Source organism: Jaculus jaculus, chromosome 3 (assembly GCF_020740685.1).
Source record: "Jaculus jaculus isolate mJacJac1 chromosome 3, mJacJac1.mat.Y.cur, whole genome shotgun sequence".
NCBI classification, from domain to species: domain Eukaryota; kingdom Metazoa; phylum Chordata; class Mammalia; order Rodentia; family Dipodidae; genus Jaculus; species Jaculus jaculus.
The window spans coordinates 156,764,807-156,787,522 of NC_059104.1; the positions used below are offsets into that span (position 1 = coordinate 156,764,807).

The 22,716-nt window shown below is 41.4% G+C and overlaps 1 protein-coding gene and 1 long non-coding RNA gene across 2 annotated transcripts in view; one reads left to right on the forward strand and one right to left on the reverse strand.

Annotated features, from left to right (window-relative positions):
- Positions 1-1,364, reverse strand: part of Tmem135 (transmembrane protein 135) — a 290,655-nt gene extending 289,291 nt beyond the window's left edge. Inside the window, exon 1 of the mRNA XM_045146120.1 lies at positions 1,081-1,364. Within this exon, the coding sequence (XP_045002055.1) occupies positions 1,081-1,221 (141 nt within the window). The 5' untranslated portion in view covers positions 1,222-1,364. The remainder of the gene's footprint in view (positions 1-1,080) is intronic.
- Positions 1,365-1,633: 269 nt separating this feature from the next.
- Positions 1,634-21,594, forward strand: LOC123459517. The gene is made up of 3 exons (XR_006636310.1): positions 1,634-1,775; positions 15,565-15,776; positions 20,199-21,594. It is a non-coding gene; the product is annotated as an uncharacterized LOC123459517 (long non-coding RNA).
- Positions 21,595-22,716: the final 1,122 nt, after the last annotated feature.

Consider the following 22,716-nt stretch of genomic DNA (forward strand, 5'->3'; position numbering starts at 1 on the left):
ACAAAGTAACACATGCATCGTCTGTGGTGGACAGAGGCCCTGGCATGACCATTCTCTTTCTATCTCTCTATCTCTATCTCTCCCCCTCTCTCTCTCTCTCTATCTCTCTCTCTCTCTCTCTGTCTCTCTCTACCAGTCATGGTGGAACATGCCTTTAATCCCAGTACTAGGGAGGCAGAGATAGGAGGATCACTGGGAGTTCGAAGTCAACCTGAGACTACATTGTGAATTAAAGGTCAACCTGGGCTACAGTGACTTATCTTGGAAATTTTTTTAAACAATTTAAAAAAAATGAGTAGTAAATCTTTAATTCTAAGGGTGAGGCTATTGAAGAAGATAGTGGCAACATTTAAGAACAAACATGTTCAACAGTTCTCAAGTCAGTGTCAGAGAGAGGCTTCCAAATTCTACCAACTGACCTTCATGTACAGCTGTATAATAAAATGACCTAAGCGACTAAGTCAGATCTCCTAAACCACCTTCACTGGCTCAAAGAGTGCAACCATGCCTTGAATCCACCACACACAATCTCAGACCAGGAGTCTTATTTTGTGAAGTTGCAAAACCGTCAAGTCACAATTCTGTCACCCCACAAGTAAGACAAGCTCAGAGGCCAATGAGTGAAATAAACCCTTCTTCATAATGCTTACAAAGGTCGGAGGGGGGGGTGCACGGGTAAAACCGGGAATGAGGAAAGATCCGAGGTGCTCTCATCTCTGTGACCTACATCACGTCTCCATCACAAGACGGGAGGGAAGACTCGGTAGTCGGGTGGTGTACGTGTCCTACACTTGATCCCAAAAGTTGGGAGCACACCGTCTCCCCAGCAACAGGCATTCGGATGGATGACAGCTGGAGCTCCAATTCCCTTCCCCCTTCTTCCGTGAAGGAATGGGGACATCCGCCCCTTAGGACCTCCCCCCACCCGGACACGCACCCACCATCGGGGCTCCCCGAGAAGCGACGCCCCCCCCCCACCCGGCGAGCCCGGCAGAGCCGCTGGGGGCGCCCCCACCCAGCCCCCCCCCCCGGCCCACCCTGCACCTCAGTGGACCTGCGGAAGACGCAGCCCGGGCTCACCAAGTACAGGGGGGCATAGATCTTCAAGGACTCCTCCAGGGCGCCCCAAGTGATCTGCAGGAAGGAGACCCGGCAGGAAGGGTGCCAAGTGTGGCCGATCTCGTAGCAGTTGTGCGGGATGGACTTGCTGAGGGCCGCCATGACGCGAGCGGGTGAGCTCCGCGGCGCCGTCCGGGGCACCGCCGGGGACGCGGCAGCAGCGGCGCCGACACGCACCGGGGCCGGGCTTTGTCGCCGTGGGCCGCGAGCCGGGACGACGGTGCGGGCGGGGAGGAAAGGTCACGCGAGCCGGGTTACCCTGGGCCGAAGTCCTCGGATGTTGAGCGCTCGGCGTATCGCAGCCCGAGGGGGCGGGGCGCGCACGGCGGGGCGGGGCGGGGCGGGGCGTGCGCGCGCCCGCGGACTGCGCGCGCGCCGGCGGCGGGGGATGAGGAAGCGTGGCCCCGCCCCCCCCCCCACCCACCCGGCCGGCGCGGGCCTGGCAGCTCGGGGGCGCGCCTCGCTCACCGGCAGCGTCCGCCTGCCCCCCCCCCCCCACCCCACCCGCGAGCGCCTGAGAAGAGGTCCCTGCCTCAAAGGGTGCTTCAGTGTCTGTCCTCTCCAAAGTCTGTCCAAGTAGGGCCGCGGGCAGTGGGACAAAGGGGTTACCTGTCTTTGCCGAGAGATGATGGCGAAAGAGGTTCGCCAGCGTGGAGGTAAGCGTGCCCCACAGAACTGCCAGTTCTCACCCAGCGTGCCCAGGTGGTGGACACCCAAGGGCCTGCTGGCGGCCACAGAGCTGCTCCTGCTTACTCAGTCTTGGGTTATTTGTTCCTCCTGGAAGACTTGAAAAAAATCTCATTTAGCAATGTTCATGCACCTAGTTAAGCTTGGCCGAACCCTTACCAGGTAAAAGATTCTGTCTCAAGGAAACAAGTGGATGAGTGATGAAGGAAGGACATCCCACAACCCCCGCCCTGCGGCTCTACACCTCCTGCAACACAAACACAGGTACACACACACACACAATGTGTCCAAAGACAAAAAGGTGTGCTGATAAGGTTGCAATCAATAAAGGAAGAGCCACTGATGAGGCACATGGTGAGGGGTGAGCACTGTCGTCCAGGAATCTCAGGTACTTTGAGCTCACCAACAAAACTCTTCCACAAAAATGGCCAGGCGTGGTGGCGCAAGCCTTTAATTCCAGCACTCGGGAGGCAGAGGTAGGAGGATCGCCATGAGTTCGAGACCACCCTGAGAATACATAGTGAATTCCAGGTCAGCCTGAGCCAGAGTGAGACCCTACCTCGAAAAAAAAAAAAAAAAAAAAACTACCACAAAACGGAGACACATTACTAAGAATTAGTAGAATTAGAGATACTAACAAATCCTCTTTCTCCGGAAACAGTCACCAGACTTGCATTATGGTCTGGTTTTTCATGTATGTCTCTAGTGAGACAGCAGGTGTGATTATGGTACCAGACGTCCTATTGTGCATGAAAAGTGGGTTATTTTCTCCATGTCATTCAAAAAATCTGTGTTGGGATTTTGACATTCATTCATAAGCTTGTTCTGTTGTCATTCAGCAGTTTATCTGTGATGAGTGCTGTATTAGGCAGGAAAGGTTAGGACATGCTAAGATACCAAATGCACCCTAATCTCAGTGACATTTAAACAAGAAACAATTATTTTGTGCTTATACAAAGAAAAAACAGTTTGGTTGGCTTGTCTAGGCAACTTTCCTTCACGTAGTGACTCAGGCAAAAAGGCCTATTGGGCCTATAATGTGGTTACTTTCTTTCCTTCTTTGTAGTTTTGATTTTTTTGTGTGTATAATTTTCAATTGTTGTATATGATACTATGCATAAAATTTTAGTATACAGCTTAATAAATTTTTCAGGTTTGTTTTTTCTTTTTTCTTTCTTTCTTTTCTTTTTCTTTTTTTCAAGGTAGGGTTTCACTGTAGCCCAAGATGACCTGGAATTCACTCTGTAGTCAGGGTGGCCTCGAACTCACAGCGGCATCCCACCTCTGCCCTCACACATTTGGACTATACGATTGTCCTATTTGTGAATATATTTACAACGTTATACCTGGCTGTAAATAAATTAAGACAAGCCCAACATCCTCACATTTCTTTCTCCGTTCACAAAGTCATTAAAGACAGCATCCATTTCTATTTCATCTATGTTATCACTTGGATCTCCTAGCACAATGCCTTGCACATAGAACACATTTAATAATTAATAAATTAATTAAGTAAATAATGAAAGATTGCATGGAAAAGAAATGTTAAACTACCATACTCTTCTTAAAAAGAAATCAACATACAAGAATATTTATGATTTATAATTTCTTGTTTGGTGGCGTTTGTTTTACTTCTTCAGCATCTGGCATAATAGTTCAGAACTGTTTTTTAGGGAAGAAATAGCTATCTCCAGCATAGAATTTTGGGGTTATCTCCATACTGTAGTTCCTAGAAATGCCCTTTTTATTACTTTTTTTTACTTACTTACTTTGAAAATCTGTGAATGGCAGCATTGTATTTTTCCTTGTAAAGCTTCAATTTTTTTTTTTTAAGAATTCTGTTACTTTAAAGCAACTGGAAGTGCTTTAAAAAGCACAAATCATCTCACATTTCTTTGTATGGCAGATGATGCTCATTGTAGGATATCAATGCCACCTTTAAATAACTTATATTATTTGTTTCTCTGCAACTTACATTGCCCATTTGCAAAACAAAGATATATTTTTGCTTAAAGTAATTTACAGAAGGGATATATATCCACTGAATTAAGTTCCTCAAAGCTAGTTTTCGCCAAAATCAATATGCAGTCTTTAGTGTACAGCCCATTACCTAGTAGATAGGCACACATAAATATTGCTTGATGAGTAAAATACAATTTGAACACATATCTTTATAGCTAACACCATAGATTTAGCACTTTCATTATTTTTCATTTGAAAATTTATATTTTTCTCTCGAAACTTTTTGATATTTGTGGCCCCTCAATCATAAGTTGATGTTTGACCTGCTCATAAAGTCATTTTCTTGCATATGACACATTCTAAGATGATGAAGACACTTTTTGCCAGGGATCTGGTAATTTTTAAGCTACTACAAATCAGTGTTTCATGATGGTTAGAATCAAGCACAAGGGCAGAGGTATTCCTCATTAATATTACCTTATGAATGGTAACATTATGTATAAGACTTCATTTCATAATCTGCTTTCAACAGAATAAGACCTAAATCTTTGTAGATTGGTTTGAGCTCTCTTGGAAAAATGAGCTTCCATGTGAACTAAAGGACAAAGCCATTTGTCATATGTATTACAAAAAAATGCATATTTTCTCTCTTTAAAAAAAATCTCAAACTTTCTCAATGTCTATTTTCTAAAGATTTCCTCCCCTAAAATACTGTATCTTAGTTACTTGTGTTCTATCTATAAATTATTTCATGTTATTTTATCAGCATCTACCAACATTTTAAATACCTTTAGCCCAACAATCCTAACCTAGACTATTATTCTATAAAATAATGACAGAAATTTCTCCATGCAAAATCTATATATTTGCATTAAATTTATGTATACAAATTATGATACATTCATATTACATAATACAGATAGTAAAAATAGCAACACAGATTTGTATGTACCACTATCAAAAGCTCTTCATAATACTACATCAAAAAGATTTTTAAAAATTACAAGCTGTATTTTTTTTTTAAATAAAGGTGGTGCACACCTTTAATCCCAGCACTCAGGAGACAGAGATAGGAGGAGCTCTGTGAGTTCAAGAAAAGCCTCAGACTACATTATGAATTCCAGGTCAGCCTGGGCTACAGCAAGACCCTACCTAAGAAAAAAAAGAAACAAATGTTATATGTCAACATAGGCATTATATATAAACATATTTGTGTGTTTATGTATGTGTGTTCATGTTTACACAGTCTTTTTTAAAATATTTCATTTTTATTTATTTGACAGAGAGAAGAGAAAGAAAGAATAGACGTGCCAGGGCCTCCAGCCACTGCAGACCAACTCCAGATGCGTGTGCCCCCTTGTGCATCTGGCTTATGTAGGTCCTGAGGAATCCAACCTGCATCCTTTGGTTTTGCAGGCAAATGCCTTAACTACTAAGCCATCCCTCCATCCCTCTATGTAGTCATTTTAAAAGGTTTAGGAAACAGCCAGTGGCAAATGTCTTTAATCCCAGCACTTAGGAGGCAGAAGTAGGAGGATCTCTGTGAGTTCGTGGCCACCCTGAGACTACATAGTGAATTCCAGGTCAGCCTGGGCAAGAGTGAGACCTTACCTAGAAAAACCAAAAAAAAAAAAAAAAAGTTTAGAATATACAAAGGGATATAGGGTAGGACCCTTTCACATTTTGCTTTATATAGTACTATATCATATTTTTAAATTGATGTTTAGTCTTTAGTCATACATTTGTGTGTGTGCATGTTCACATAGGTGTGAGAGTGTGAGTGTGTGCATGCACATGGAGGTTAGAGAACAACTTTCCAGCCGCTTGGCTCCTTCCTACCTCACTGAAAGCAGGCTTTCTCTTTCTTGTATCTTCTGCCATTGAGATTTTTGCTCTGATGTACTGGGGTTTGGGTATGATTCCCCTCTTCTTGCAGCAGAGTGGAGAAATTGAGGATGGTATAGGCTAAACATTTATTCAGTCATATAGCAAGTTAATAATAGGGCTAGGGCTAGAATGAAGGTCTAGTTTCTTCTACATATAATAGTTTGCTCTTTTTTATTTCTCTTAGGTTTATCATCTTCATTTCCAGGAGCTAATGATTCTGATATTATAATCTATAATCTTGCAAAGGCATTGTGTTATTTATTTTGTTAGAGTACATGTGGTTGTCTGTATTTGCAGTACTGTTCAGTGTATTGGTTGACAAATACCATTAAGTACAATGCATGTTGCTGGCACCAACCAGCCTGGCTGCAGGAACACAACACTGAGAAAGACCCAGGCTGTACTGACGTGAAACTTCCAGTCAATCTGATTAGAAGGATGAATATCTTCTTATCAGAGAGATATTTAACTCTTCCACATACTTCATTTAGTGATTCAGTATTCACCTTTGAAGATCCAATTGAAATACCCTTCTTTATGAAGGCTTCTGAGTAGAATTAGTTACTCTTCCAAGCATCCATGAGACATGCATCCACACCTCTGTTATACTGTGGAAAGTCTTTTTATTTCAGCATCTCAAAATATTTTATTGTTATTTATCTAGTTATTTATTTGAGAGAGATACAGAAATAGGCAGATAGAGACAGAGAGAGACAGAATGGGCATGCCAGGCCCTCCAGCCACCGCAAACGAACTCCAGATGCGTGCGCCCCCTTGTGCATCTGGCTAATGTGGGTCCTGGGGAGTTGAACCTGGGTCCTTTGGCTTTTCAGGCAAGACCTTAACCACTAAGCCATCTCTCCAGCCCTATTTCAGCATTTTAGTTAGCAGCTTCCTGCCTTCCCCGCACACATCTCACCCCTGGCCATATGGTAAGAATGTCATGTTTGTTCATTCATCCTAACATGGACCTCAGGTCCTAGCACAGCATCTGGGACTGAGTGGGCAATAAGTACTTGGATGAATGGAACCGAGGTCAAGAAAAGGAAACAGAAACTTCTCTATGCTTCCTCATTCTGTACAGTATACTCACTTGTATTTTAATTTTTACATGGCATTTCCCATTGGTAATTTTTAATGACTGGCAAAAAAAAAAAAAACCCACATTTTTATTGGTTGGCCAGTAGCCAAAATAAATGGAAACAAATGTGTGAGCACTTGCTGGCTGTCCTTAATTATAACCTCTTAAATTTTACTCAGGAATGTATTTTGAAAATTCACCCTTTTGTTTCAATTTACCAGAGTCAACACTCCTCACAACCCAAACCAACTATAATCTACACCTGCAAATTGATTTAATTCCACCTGACCTATGACTGGAGAAATTGACTCCCTAAAGAATCTCAATTTCACCGTTAGGCTAGCTTTAACTCTTTAACTTTTGTAAAATTCTTTTGGAATTACTGTTGACAAGCCAGATATCTATGGTTTTAAAGAAAGAAATGAAAATTAGTTCCATATTTATGTGGCAGGGAAAAGGCTGTGGTCTCTGGAAGGAGGCAGAAGTTTCCTTCTGCCTGCATCTTAGGGGTAGACTTCCTTCCATAGTGACCTGGCTGGTGTAGGAATTCCCACCGTGCTTGTAACTAGATCCCTGTTGAAAAATGGGCCATAGATTTTAAGGACTGGTGTGGACATTGTGCCTTGAATATCTTAGTTTCAGATTGGCAAGTAGTTTTTGCCAGAGGTAGACGCTTTCTTTCATCTTGAAGCAGATACATTCTTGTTATGGGCAAAATGCCTTGTATATGGACCAGGTTAGATCTGGTTAAGTCAGCCAGACCTTTCTTGAATGGAAGTTTGACAGTTGCTTCTCCAGAGAACTAAACCTTTCTACATAATAATATTTAATGTTGCCTTTATACTGGTCAGAGTTACATCTCTGTAGCTTACCATGACTGTGGAGAAGTCTGGGTGTAGTGTATGCCAGTGTGATGGTGTTTATTTTAGTAGAAATGGCTGGGCTTCCTGTTTAACTAGCTTCTCACAAAGAGATGGGGAAGGAAGGCCTTAAGAATATAGAAGAATTACAATTCTGCTTTTGAGCTCACAGTAGATAAAATGCCATAAAAATAAATGGTGACAGTGCTGGGCCTGGTATAAAAACACTGGCTTGCTGTTGTCTCACAGGTACGAGTACTCAAGCACAGATGTTGAGGCATGTGGTTCCTGTTCAGATTTTGCTTTATGTGAGGATCTTACAGAAATCGTAGGGACAGGCCCGATCCCATAAATAGAGAAGGACTGGAGTTTCCCAGAGGGAGCAGACAAGAAATGAAAATAGGAAATGAAACTAAAGAAACTCAAGGAAGAAATGGAGCATTTTATTGGGGTTACTGGAGATTGGAACTTTTAACAGAGTGAAGTCACTGCAGATCACCCACATAGGGACAAGATAATCAAACCCTGACAGATAGTCCAACTTTGGGAACTAGACAAAGACACAACTGGCAAAGTCTCCAGATAACCTATGCTTTGGCTAGTGGGCTCAGACCATTCAAAATTAGTAGTCATTTTTAAATTTGGTGGTTTGAAAACACAGACAAACCTTTGGGAACATCTCATAAATGAAAAAAGAAAGCTTTTCTGGGGATGAAGAGATGGCTCAGCAATTAAGGCACTTGCCTGCACAGCATAATGAGCCAGGTGTGATTCCCCAGTACCCATGTAAAGCAAAATGCTCAAAGTGGCACATGTGTCTGGAGTTCGTTTGCAGTGGCTAGAGGTCCTGGTGCGTTCATTCTTCCCCCCCCCCTCAAATAAATAAATAAAAATAAAATATTTAAAAAGCAGAATACTATTTTTTAAAAAAAGAAGCCATCCTTAAAAAGAAAGAAGCCAGCTGTTGCAGTCCGGTTTGCATTGCTGGTAGAAATCACCCAACCAAGAGCAGCTTCTGGGAAAAAGAGGTTTATATTGGCTTACAGGCTGGAGGGGAAGCTCCACGATGGCAGGGGAAAACGATGGAATGAGCAGAGGGTGGACATCACCCCCTGGCCAACATAAGGTGGACCATAGCAACAGGAGAGTGTGCCAAACACTGGCATGGGGAAACTGGCTATAAAGCCCATAAGCCCGCCCCCAACAATACACTCCCTGCAGGATGCATTAATTTCCAAATATCCATCAGCTGGGAACCTAGCATTCAGAACACCTAAGTTTATGGGGGACACCTGAATCAAAACACCACACCAGGTATGCTGGCACATGCCTTTAATCCCAGTACTTGGGAAGCAGAGGTAGGAAGATTGCCATGAGTTTGAGGCCACCCTGAGCCTACATCATGAATCCCAAGTCAACCTAGGCTACAGTGAGCCCCTATCTCAAAAAAAAAAAAAAAAAAAAATGCTTTTCTTCAAACCTGAAGCCATAGCCGAGGCAGCATTAGTTCTGCGGTTGCATGAAGAAGAGATGATAGAGGAGAGCTGTGATGGGTGATTGACCTGGAATTGCCAGGGTGGACAAGGCAGTATGGAGATCTGGAAAGTATAAGCAACTGGGAGGTGTAGATACTTACTTGTGGAGAAGAGTCTCATAAATGACATGATTTCTTGTCTGTCATCTTATGAGATGAAAGTTACAACCACAGTAATTTGGACATTACAAGACAAGCCTGACCTCATCTTTAATCACCATGTAGTGGAGCCAAGGTACACTGGCTATATGTGCCTGGAGATTTAATTCCTGAATAACCTGTTTAATATAAGGATTAAGGGTGGGGGGGAAGTAGGCCTAAAAGCATTCCCAAGTGAATTTTTGGAAATTATATTGATCATTTTTAAAATATCTTTAAATTTTTATTTTTATTTATTAGAGACAGAGAGAGAGAGAGAGAATGGGCACACCAGGGCCTCTAGCCACTGCAAACCAACTCCAGACATATGTGCTACTTTGTGCATTACTTACATGGCATCTGGAACATTGAACCTGGGTCCTTAGACTTCACAGGCATGTGCCTTAACCACTAAGGCATCTCTCCAGCCCTATATTGATCATTTTATATTCACAATCTTTGACCCATTTCTTAGTAATAACATACCAAATACAAATCCCATCAGGTACTAGGAAGTATGGTTAAAAAAAAAAAAAAGTAGAATCCAGGCATGGTGGCACACGCCTTTAATCCCAGCACTCAGGAGGCAGAGGTAGGAGGATCACCGTGAGTTCAAGGCCACCCTGAGACTGCATACAGAATTCCAGGTCAGCCTGGACTAGAGTGAGACCTCGAAAAAACAATAAAGTAGATCCACTAAGTATAGCTTGGGTAGTGTTTCAACGTTCAAAACAGAATTATTAGCATGTATTCAGTCTTTTCAGATTAGGTTGGTGGGGGAAGTGTTGGTGCCTTGTGAAGCCCCTTACCTTCTAGGTTTTCTAAGGACTCTGGAGGAAGTACACTGTCCACTTCAAGCCGAGTCCTTGTATCCAAGCACACACTGCTCATCTTGCTGCCTTGTGAAATTGCTGTCTAAACTAGGTCTCCTCCCATCTGATGCTGCCCCACCTCAGTTCACTGCTAGCATGGAACATACTCTGACAGAGGGCGATTCCATGAGAGACCAGTCGCTTGATGCCATCCTGAACCGAGAATGCCCCGTGCTGGATCTCCTAGTCTGAAGCATTTCGTGTTCAGTCCTTTTCATCACAGGCAGCCATTCTCCTTCAGGACCCATCAATCTTGTGACACTCTGTCTTGTGTCACGCTGACTGGCTCAGGTGCTGCCTCTCCACAGACTCCAAAACCAGAGGCCAATTCCCTTTCCATTTCAACCATAAAAACACAAAAGTTCTATTTTCATTCCCGCCCCAGACAACAGGCCCTTTCATGACCTCAGCTGCAGTGACTGCCTAGGTGGTCTCCAGGGCCGCCATTCTCCAGGCAGCACTTCTCTGTTGACCTTTAGATGTCAAAGGCTCTCCCTTGGCAATGGAATTTAGAAAGCCTTCCATGGATCCCAAACTCCAAATCTCAGGATTCCAGTTTGTTATCTCTTGAGAGGCATTAGCTTATACGCCTCCATAATCCATGGATAAGGCCTCCCCTAACAGAGACAAAATTTAGAAGCTTAATCTCTTGCAAGGCATTGTTTGACCAACAATTAAAACATAGTCTATCCTTTCATTATTTCTCCTATACAATGGCAAAGATAGGATATTAAAATAAAAGTACAGCAGAGGCAGAAATATCTAACTTTGAATTCTTAAAAAATAAATCAGGTAGGTTCAAAGAATAAACATTAGTTTTGAATAAAATAGTAAGAACGGGGCTGGTAAGATTTCTCAGTGGTTAAAGACACTTGATTGCGCAGCCTACTGGCCTGAGTTCAATTTCCAAGCCACCCACGTCAGATAGGCATAAAAAGTGGGGCAAGCATCTGGTGTTCATTTGCCGCAACAAGAGGCTCTGCCATGAGTGCGCACACGCACACGCACGCGCACACACACACACACACACACACACACGTGCAAATAAATTTTTAAAACAGTTAAAGCGGTATATGTTTACTTGATGCATAAAGGATTACTAAGACATTTCGGGTTTGTTTTTGTTCCTTGTTAACTCAGCAAGTATCTACCGTGTACAGCGTGTACCACGATTGCAGCTACTGTAGAAAGGGTATGTCGCAAGGCTTCTCTCCTGCCCTTTTGGTGGCAGGGAAGGGCCGAGAAAGAGCAATGCTTATCTGTGTCCCTTCTGGGGCTGGTTACGTGGATCTCCCACTGTGCCTTCTTTCATGGCTAACTCTGCCCCAGGCAGCAATCACCCTCCTGGTGACTGAGATAATAACCATGTTTGGGGTTCAGTAGATTTAAAATTCATTTATTAGGAAAATTGGAGAAACAAACATTTGAAATGGACCCCTTCTAAGTATTGTTCACTGTGTTAAGTTCTGAAGCAGACACATAGACAAATAATATCCACACACTGAGGAGCTAATAATTCAGAGACAAAAACTGAAAAAAATGAATTAGAATGATGTCATAGCTTCTGAAATAGCAGCATGTTCCAAATGCTGCAGGAACAAGTAGAGTTACATTTAGCTAATGGTTGAGCTGGGTAATAAAGGATGAATAGGAGTTGTATTAGAAAATGAAAGGAGGGCTGGAGAGATGGCTTAGCAGTTAAGGTGCTTGCCTGTAAAGCCACAGGACCTTGGTTTAATTACCCAGAACTCGTGTAAGCCAGATACACAAGGTGGAGCAAACATCTGGAGTTCCTTTGCAGTGGCTGGAGATCCTGGCATACCCATTCTCTCTCTCTCTCTCTCTCTCTCTCCTTCTCAAATAAATAAATAAAAGTAAAATATGTATATAAAAGAAAATGAAGGGAATATGCAGCAGGAGAAACCTCTGGTTTAAGGGAAACAAAGGTTGGGGCTCTTTTGTAGTAAAATTCCCATTTTAAAATATATATTTATGCCGGGCATGGTGGTGCGTGCCTTTAATACCTGCACATGGGAGGCAGAAATAGGAGGATTGCCATGAGTTCGAGGCCACCCTGAGACAACATAGTGAATTCCAGGTCAGCCTGAACTAGAGTGAGATGCTACCTCGAAACCCAAAAAATATATATATATTATTTATGTTGCATGTGTGTGCATATGTGTGTGTGTGTGTGTGTGTGTGTGTGTGTGTGTGTGTGCACGTGCATGCAAGTTCCATAACACACACAAGTGGAGGTAAGAGGACAACCTCAAGGTTTCCGTGTTACACGTTCTTTGAGTGCTGCTGTCACCGTGAGCTTCAAAGGCATAAGCCGCTTTGCATCTGGCTTTACGTAGGTGCTGGGAACTTGAACATAGGCTAGTAGGCTTTGTAAGCAAGACCATTTAACTTCTAAGCTGTCTCCTGTGTCCCCACCATCTTATTAAACATCAGATGCTTCGACAAACATTCTCTCGTGAACTGAGGATTGATTAACATTGCAGGTCAATCAGTGTGGTGTTCATTATTAATCCAAAAAATCTAGCCAGAAAGTGTTGGGGATGCAGCTAAGTGGTAGAGCACCTTCTAAGGTTCAACTCCCAGCTACACACACACACACACACACACACACACACACACACCAGGAAATCCTTTGAGGAGGATAACAAGTGAACAAAGTTTAATAGTATGCCAGCCAATTGTTAGGTCATAAAAAATCAATGCATTTTAATACTAAAGTTCAAATATTATTCACAATATACAATGTAGAAAGTTAATATCTCTTTTAATTCTATCACCCAGAAATACATGCCCCTTATTTTTTCTTTGCATACTATCAATTATATGTGAGCATATTTACATTTTCCCCGTAATGAACTTATGATGTCACTTTAAACTTGTTATTTTTAATTTGACATTTTGTCGCAGTCAGGTTTGCATTGCTGGCAAAAATCACCCAACCAAAAGCAGCTCCATGATGGCAGGGGAAAACAATGTCATGAGCAGAGGGTGGACATCACCCACTGGCCAACATAAGATGGACAACAGCAACAGGGGAATGTGCCAGACATTGGCAAGGGGAAACTGACTGTAACACCCATAAGCCTGCCCCCAGAAATACACTGCCTCCAGGAGGCATTAATTCCCAAATCCATCAGCTGGGGACCTAGCATTCAGAACACATGAGTTTATGGGGGACACCTGAATCAAGCCACCACACATTTCTTGACTAGTTCTCTTTATCGGTATGTAGAATTCTATATTGCTCTTTTTCCAGTGCTTTTTGATTCTGTCATAATCTTATTTCTTCACATCTAATTATCACATACTACATAAAAACGTTCTCAGTGTAAAAGAAAAATAATAGGTTTTGTGATTCAATCTGCCTTTAACCCCATCTAACAAATAACACTTCCTTTCCCAAAGGTAATCACTACTCTCTCTTAGTATATCTCCTCCTACTTATATTCTCCCACACTGCTGAATTTCAAAGCGCAAAAGAACGATCAGGTCCCGCAAGTCATGCATCCTTCTTGGCTTTTTTCCTCAAGGTCCTCCTACTTGCTTGTATTGTAGCCACTGAAAACATGTCACAATCACTGGGAATCTAGCCACTTGAGAAGAGGTATATTGATAAGATTCCCCTAGAAATCTGACCTTTGGCTTTTCCTCTTGTAGCTTTGGCATTGGAAAAGCCAACCAAGGAGCAAAGATGGAAGAGAAGAATCAGGGGGAAATACCCTGACACTCGCTGCCCTCTTCATATGATGCCTGAGCTTTGGGGCTGTAGGGCTCTAGACTGCTTTGCCTCTTGTGGTCAGGGAGATGAAGCTTGAAGCAAGAACTTGGACAAAGTTCTAGTCATTGGTAATTGGTAAAGAAATGTTCGGTGAGAGCCAAGAGGGAGTTAATGCAAAGGCATTTTGAAAGTTTGCTTTGGAGAGTTATAATTGCAGCCTTTTGTCCTAAATTTCTCAACAAATACACAGTGAGATTTTTTTTTAAAGCCCCAGAGCCCTTAACTCATGCGATTTAAGGCAATTTTATGTGTCTGTTTATACAGATTATTTGCTAACTTTTGAGCAAGAAATGATCTCAAAATGCCCTTGTGTCTACTGATATTTCAAGGTAGGGGAATGCTTTGGAATGCTTCCCATTTTCCAAATGTAATATTTTCCAAAATAAATGTTGGAGTAACTGCATGGCTGATAGCATGTGAACATTTTAATTCACACAATAATATTCTGGAGTTTATGGAAGCTTGGCCTTTTTCCAAGAGGTTTGGGAGTAGAAACCCTGGCTTGTTTCTACTCTGTAGCAGGAAGAGGGGCCATATGAATCAAAATTGGTAAATTGGAGAGGAGGTCACAAACTCCATGGAGTTAAGGAAAGAAAAGTGAAGTGAAATCTGCAGTGGGAAAAAAGCCAGTTGTGTGGAAAGTAAGGACTGGTTACCATTAAAGGATTCAAAATTAGAGCCTCAGAGGAGAACTGAATGGGGACATTCACAGCCCCTTATTTCTCTCTCTCTCTCTCTCTCTCTCTCTCTCTCTCTCTCTCTCTCTCTCTCTCCCCCCCTCTCTCCCAGGAGATGGGGCTGGTGTAATGAAATCCAGGTGTTACCCTGGAATACTAGGGATCCCCACTTTGGTTTTGGCCAAATATTCCTCTTCATGCTTTTAGCACTTGGAAGTGCCATGCTGCCTCTTCCAAGGAGCCTTCCCTGATGGGCTGACTACAGTCATTAAGTAACAACACACTATAGAGGTGATCTGTTTCTGCATGGTCTGTGAGGTTCTTGAGAGAAGGGTGTGAAGCACACATAAGTATTAACTGTTACATGTTGATTGAAAGAGCCTTTCTGGTTGGAAGAGATCCCTCCCTCCTCTGAGCTCCCTGGGTACATTGCTCTTACCTCACTCACGTAATCTTTTCCACATCCTACCTCATACTATAATTTCTGTACATCTTACCTCCACTACTAGACTCATAATTCTTCTATAAGAGAGATGAGATAATGTATGTACAGCATTAATACCAAGTCTGCTGAACAAATAATAGCTGTTATTATTTATATAATGAGGTGCCTAGACAACTAGAAAACCTATTTTCTTTAAATGGAAAAGGCTTCAGGAAATCACATTGGAACATATTACCTTTGTTTTATAGAGGTCACTTGAGTGAATTATGCAACTACAAGAGAACCAATGTCTTGGAACAGGGAAAATAATGATATGGGTTTAGTCTTAGAAATATGTTCATTCTCATGCCCCATAGATGGATTTCCTGCAGGTGCATGGGAATGGGGTTTAAGTAAGTGAGTCATTGCTGAGTTTCGGGACTTTATTCACAGCATGGTCTGTGTAATGGAATCTGTTGTGAGCGGTGGGATGTGGATGATGACTGTGGCCCTTTCTCTTTGAGGTTCTAGGTTATTTCACTTCAAATGGATTCACATGCTATTCCCTGGGATCCGTTAGAAGATAAGAGGAACAAGAGCTCCAGAGAGGCACTTGTTGCAAAAGAAGGACCACCTGTGCAGTGCAGAGCTTTCTGACCCTCTGAGGTGGGATGCCACTGAAACACTGGAGCATAGTGAGTGGGGATGAAGGGCTCTGAGGAGCTGAATCAAAAAGGTAAAGCTCAGAGGTCCTTGTAGCCAGAATGGGATCTAAACAGCATTAGCATCTCCTCATAGCAGGCAAACCCAGAAAACTCTAAAAGCACTTCAGGCACCCAGTATGGCACAAACAGGACAAAGAATTCCCTGGGTCAGTTGCTTACTGGTCTCTGAAACTGATTTATTTTTCTTTTTAGAGAGAGAACTGGCATGCCAGGGTCTCAACCACTGCAATCAAACTCCAGATGCATGTTCCACCTTGTGCCCACATGCTACCTGGTGCTTGCGTCACCTTGTATGGCTTACGTGAGATCTGGAGAGCTGAACCTGTCTCCTTAGGCTTTGAAGGCAAACGCCTTAACTGCTAAACCATCTCTCCAGCCCTGAACTTGACTTTCAAAAGTGGGTCATAGCCCTTTAGGTTGAGGAAATGCTTTAGTTTTTTTTTAAAAATAATTTAGTGGAGGAGCATAATGGACTTTCTATTAATAAAGCTTATGATGTAGTATACTTAATTGAAGAAATTAAAGAGATGTAGATTCCAGAATGGTAAATGAAGTCACTATGCTCTTTTTTTCTTTTTCTTTTCCTTTTCCTTTTCCCTTCCTTTTTTGTTTTTTTCCCTGAGGTAGAGTTTCCCTCTAGTGCAGGCTGACCTGCAATTCACTATGTAGAGTCAGGCTGGCCTTGGACTCACAGTGACCCTCCTACCTCTGCCTCCCAACTGCTAGGATTAAAAGCATGTACCAGACCTGGAGACAGGGCTTGGCAGTTAAGGCACTTGTCTATAAACCCTAAGGATCCAGGTTTAACTCCTCAGTATCCATGTAAGCCAGATGCACAAGGTAACACTTGCATCTGGAGTTCCTTTGCAATGGCTAGAGGTCATGGTGTACCCATTCTCTACTTCTTCCTCTCAAATAAATAACTAAAATTAATAATAATGTATGTACCATTACACCCAGAGATTTTTTTTTTATTATTATTTGAGAGTGACAGACACAGAGAGAAAGGCAGATAGAGAGAGAGAGAATGGGTGTGCTAGGGCCTCCAGCCACTGCAAAGGAACTCCACACATGTGCACCCCTTGTGCATCTGGCTAACGTGGGTCCTGAGGAATCGAGCCTCGAACCGGGGTCCTTAGGCTTCACAAGCAAGCGCTTAATCACTAAGCCATCTCTCCAGCCCCAGAGATTTTCTTTATTGTTATTCTACCCTCAGAACATTGGGCACACAGCTAGCACATGGTGAGAGCAGCTAAGCAAGTCCACTTTTGAAAAAAAAAATTTTTTTTTAAGAGGTCATAACTTCCCATATGAAGTGTGAAGAAAACCCAAGTCCCAATGTGAAACAAACTCACAGACCCACCCAAGTATGGAGAGTATGGAGCTGAATTACTGCAAAGATACTGTTATCCAAGCACCTTTTAAAATTCTCTTCAGCTTAGGCCAGAACACCAAGCAAGGTCTGGAACTCTGCCCTCTCTATTATACCTGCTGCTTTTCTTGGAATGTCCAGAAAGATAAGGCTAGTGTTTTAATCCTACTTCATTCGCTATTCTGTACAGTGTATATTCAGCACATATTAATCACTGAATGGATAACTGGTTGAGTGCAAAGTTCCAATAAAGAGAAAACTAGAGTCATTCAATATCAGTTGATTTCAGATATCATATAAGAATTTTAATACAAAGAAAATAGTCTCATGTTTGTGTGTGTGTGCATAGATGATTTTTTATCACTAAAATATCTTTGATTTCTTAAGAAGTTTATGTATATATACATGTATATAAGTACTTTCAAAACCATATAAAAAAGAGTATCCTCTGGTCCTATCTTTTCCTCAGGTTTCAGAGCAGTTGTTGATGCAAAGATCATGGGAATGAAAATATTCTCTTAAGACACTGATTTAATTCATTTGGATAAATGCCCAGAAATGAAATTGACAGCACTGGAAAGATGCCTCAGCAGTTAAAGGTGCTTGCTTGCAAAGCCTGCTGGCCTGAGTTCAGTTCCCAAGCCATCTACCCAAAAAGCCAGACCCCAAAAGTACAGCACAAGTGTCTGGCATTTGTGTGCAAAGGCAAGAGACTGGAAAGCCCATATACACACATACATGCAAATAAGTAACTTTAAAAAAGGAGAGAAAGAAATACGATTGCTGGGTCATATAGTAGTCCTATTTTTAAGTTTTGAGGAATTTCCTCCATACTATTTTCCATAATGTCTGTAGCATTTTACATCCCCACCAATAGTGTATAAAAATTTATTTATCTACATGTCTCTATGAAGACTATGATCTTTTTGATAACAGCCATTCAAACAGGCATGATATCTCACTGTAATTCTGACTTGTACTTCTCTGCTAACTAGTGATGTTGAACACCTTTTCTGGTTCCTATGGTCATGTGTATGTACCTTTTGGACTAGTGTGATCCTTGCTGAAGTCCTTTGTCCATTTTTAAATTGAATTCTTTGTTCCTTTTCTGTTGAATTGCATGCGTTCCTCCTGTTTACTTTGGATGTGCCTCTCTTATCACGTCTATGGCTTTCACAAGTTGCCCTTTCACTGTATTGATTATTCCCTGTGCTGAAGCTTTTGAGTCTTATGTAGTCTCACTTCTCATTTGTGCTTTTGTTGCCTGTATACTTTGATGTTCTTTTGAAGGTCTTCAATGGCTGATTGCCAAGGCCAGTGAATACTTTTCATTGTTTCCCTTGTTTTCTTTGGAGTATTTGATATCACCAAACATGGCTTTTTTTGGAATCTTTCCTTTCATTGTTACATGATAATCCATTCTGATTCTCCTGATGGATCTCAGAGTCTCCTCTCCTCTTAGCTTTCTTACCTGGCTTCTTCCTCCATTGGGCAGCCTGTGCATTTCATTTCTCTCAGACCCAATCCTTCACCTTTTCACGTTGTATGACTATGGTGGCTTCATTGATCATTCACAATCTAATTACTCTGTGTGTGTGTGTGTGAGAGAGAGAGAGAGAGAGAGAGTCTTGCTAACTTCAAACTCTCCTCCTGCCTCCTCCTGCCTCAGCCTTTCAAGAATCTGAGTTATAGAAACCCAGGCATGTAATTCCTGGCCATTATTCCTTATCACACATGTCGAGCAGTGTTCACATGGATGTTCCACTCTGCTAGCTGTAGCTCCATTTCTTTCCCATGTAAGAAGTCATATTAGAATACAAGTACACAGATTAGTGTGGATATGGCCTTAACTCTGTTATATTTCATGGGCTAGAGAGACTGCTCAGTGGGTAAGGTGCTTGCCTGGGTCTCTATAACTCAGATTCTGAGAGTTTTTCCTCTGCTTTGCCCATCTGTAATCTTGCTGTGGTCAGTCCTCAGGGATACTAGGGTAGTCTGAATTATGATAGATAAATGCACATTGACCCAAAACACTTATTATATAATAACTGTCAATGAAAAATAAAACTGTCAAGGATATCAGAATTTTACCATTACTATATACTGAAGGATGCTTTTGTTCCTTGTTTTTGATTATATTGATCACATTGCTTCATGAGCCTAGCTAAGATGTTCTGTTATTGTCATAATAAGGATTGTTTTAGTAATGGAACTGAAATTGTCAACTCCTTCTACTTCCATAGTATGAACAATTGTGATATTCATGCTGGAAATATTTAAAATCTTACCTCTAGCAAGGAAAGTTCACCCCTTGAAACAATATAAGGATGGAAATTGCTCACACTTGCTTCTCAAACACCTCTATCTCACTTTCTCTCTATGTGTGTTTATGTGTGCTTTTCAACAGAACAATCTCGAAGTTGTAATTTTTTTCAAATTATAGCCAAATCATATAGGCTCAGGAATGTGTATATTGTTAAAATATTTTATTTATTTATTTGCAAGCAGAGAGCGAGAGAATGAAAATGGGCATGCCAGGGCCTCCAGCTGCTGCAAATGAACTCTAGATGCACCTACCACTTTGTGCATCTGGCTTTATATGGGTACTGGGGAATTGAACCTGGGTTGTTAGGCTTTGCAGGCAAGTGTTTTAACTGCTTAGCCATCTCTCCAGCCCTAACATTTATATATATATATTTTAATTTTTGTTTATTTATTTATTTAAGAGCAACAGACAGAGAGAGAAAGAGACAGATAGAGACAGACAGAGAATGGGCGCGCCTGGGCTTCCAGCCACTGCAAACGGACTCCAGACGCATGCGCCCCCTTGTGCATCTGGCTAACGTGGGTCCTGGGGAATCGAGCCTCAAACCGGGGTCCTTAGGCTTCACAGGCAAGTGCTTAACTGCTAAGCCATCTCTCCAGCCCCACATTTATATTTTTGAAGTAATTTTTCCTATCAACTATGAACAATTATATGTTGGCAACTTTAAAAAATTTTTGTTTCTCTCTTTCTCTTTCTTTCTCTCCTCTCCTTCTCCCTCTCCCTCTCCTATTCCAGACAGGTGAACTTTGAACTGATTTCTAACTTCCTGAGTATCAACACCTGGTAATGACAAGGACAATGGAGAAATTCTTGAGAAATTTGGAATTCTCTGTAAATGGAACTAAGGACTTACATAGGTGACAGTTGAGTTGATTCTTGAAGGACACATAGAGTTTTCCCTGGCATAGTGACTTGCATTTCCAAAGGCAAAGAGACTTACATACTCTGGAAGCAATCAGAAAGAGGGTGAGAAGTAGCAGAAGATCCTGAACAAACGGGTCAGAACTAGATTGTAGAGAGTGTCACATGTCATGGTAAGTAGTGAGCATTCGATAAGGCTATTACAAATTTTAAAAAAAAGATATTAAGTGATCCTTTAATATTTACTCCAGTCACAAAAAAGAAGAGGCAACCATTTATTTTCTATGCAGTGAGCAGATTTATGTAGAGATAATACTCCTAAGAGGAAGGAGAGAATCTGTTTATAGTCAATGGTAGGAGCAATTATTACCACAGAATATATACCTCGCTCATAACAGACAAGAAACAGAGGCTGTGTTAAATAGCAGAATAGAAGGATGGATAGAAATATTCTTGTCTTGGACATAATTCATTTCCAAAGCTTTAAAATTACTAGTGGGTACTTAAATAACATGATGAGCAAGGAAGCTGTGTTATGAAGCTAAGCAAGTCACATATCAGGAGTGTGGAAATCAGTCTCATATCAATTCAGTGCCTCCTTGACATTTTCATCATGGGCTTCCAGCTGCGGGACTTGGCAATGCTGCCTCTCCTGCACATCATGAACCGTGTTCTCATTGCAATGAACAAACCATGCTAATTCACTGCATCTGAATTCCACCTTTAGTTTCAGACTTGCTCCTCTGCTAAAAAGATTTATAATAATCATTTTCACATACTAATGCTTCTGGATTATAAAAATCTACATAAAAATAATCCAGAAAACATTTTAACTTGATTATGATTCAATTATTATTTAATCAAATTAATCTGTGGCCTAACAGTTATCCTTGCTGCTTGCTAGCAGTTCCTAAATGCATGCTCAACTGTCATCTACTTGCAATGTATATGCCAACTATGGTAGAACTTGACATCTGACACTTTCATTTGACATTATGCCATATCTGGTCCATGTTGTTCATGTCATTGTTTTCTTATTTTTTTTCTTGTACTCATTTCTTCCTCCTCCCCCAAATACTAACTAAATATATTTTCTCATTGTCTCATAAAAAGAAATCACCATCCATACAGTTCTCTGATATTTGCCGTTATTTTTAAATAATTCTGTGGTAATCTGGCAGCTCAGTAGATTTAATTCATTCCAGATAGTCCAGACAAGTTTGATTTTATCACTGCTAAGTCAAGCTTGTTTATTAATGGACATTCATCGTGTTCCAGTTCCTAGTAATCATGCTATAATAAACACTCTTCTATGTAAATCTTCCCATGTATATCTATTGCTTTTATATATAAAGTGTGCACCCAATTTAGACCAAAGGTAAATATAATTATATTTTTAATAGATGTTGAGAGGTGACTTTCCCCGAAGACCACATTCGTTTATGGCTACAAGCTTATCAACTTATCTGTGTGAACAGTCTGAGGAGTCAAGAATAATGGTTAAGTTCTGGAGCAAAACTACCTGGTTCAAAGCCTAGGACTTCCATTGCAGTGTGTATTGCAAAAGCAGGTTAATAGTTGTGCTATGTCTAAGTTCCATGCTGGAAAAAATGCATGAATTACCACTGATAACTGAAGCAAGAACATGCTTGGCACAGGGCTGTTATATAACGAACATTCAGTGTCAGCTCCACCCATGGGTGTGGTGTCATGAAATACGCATATGATCAATCCATTACACTTCTCTGGTGTTTTTCAGGTTTTTGGTGTTGTTTTTTTTTCTGAACAAAGATATGGGAAGTAATTCATCCTACTCATTTCAATGGAAAATCCAATTCATCAGTTGTTGACAGAATAAAACCAAGATTTCCCAGCTGCCACTACTATGACACATCATGTAACATCTTTCCTTGGTGTGTTCTGGAAGTCGTTCTTTCTGTCGGGCTTTGACTCCATGAATCTAGCTAACAAGAGCAGCACATCTACCCAGTGCAGGACAGCAATCTCTCCTGACCATTTCGCTTCAGGGTTGCAGGCGTGTTCTCACAGTAGTGAACCAAAAGATCTCGTATTACTTTAGCTCTTTTTATTTGAGAGGGTGTCAGTAGCTTTCTGTAAAAGGAATCAAGCTCCAAAAAAAAAACTGGATTTTTTGACAAAGGATAAAATGTAAACATTTTATTTTACTGAGCCACTGATGCAAGGGCAATCCCCTCCACATCTTCCAATCCGCTTTGTTGAAGCCTGCAGCGAACATGCCAAACCTGTTTACACTCAGCTCCAGCTTCATGTGGAGCCAAATAAACAGCAAGAGCAAATATTTGGAACTTCTGGAGATCACATTCCTGATTAAGAGACAAAAGTGGCAGTGAGCAAGCTTACAAACACAAGG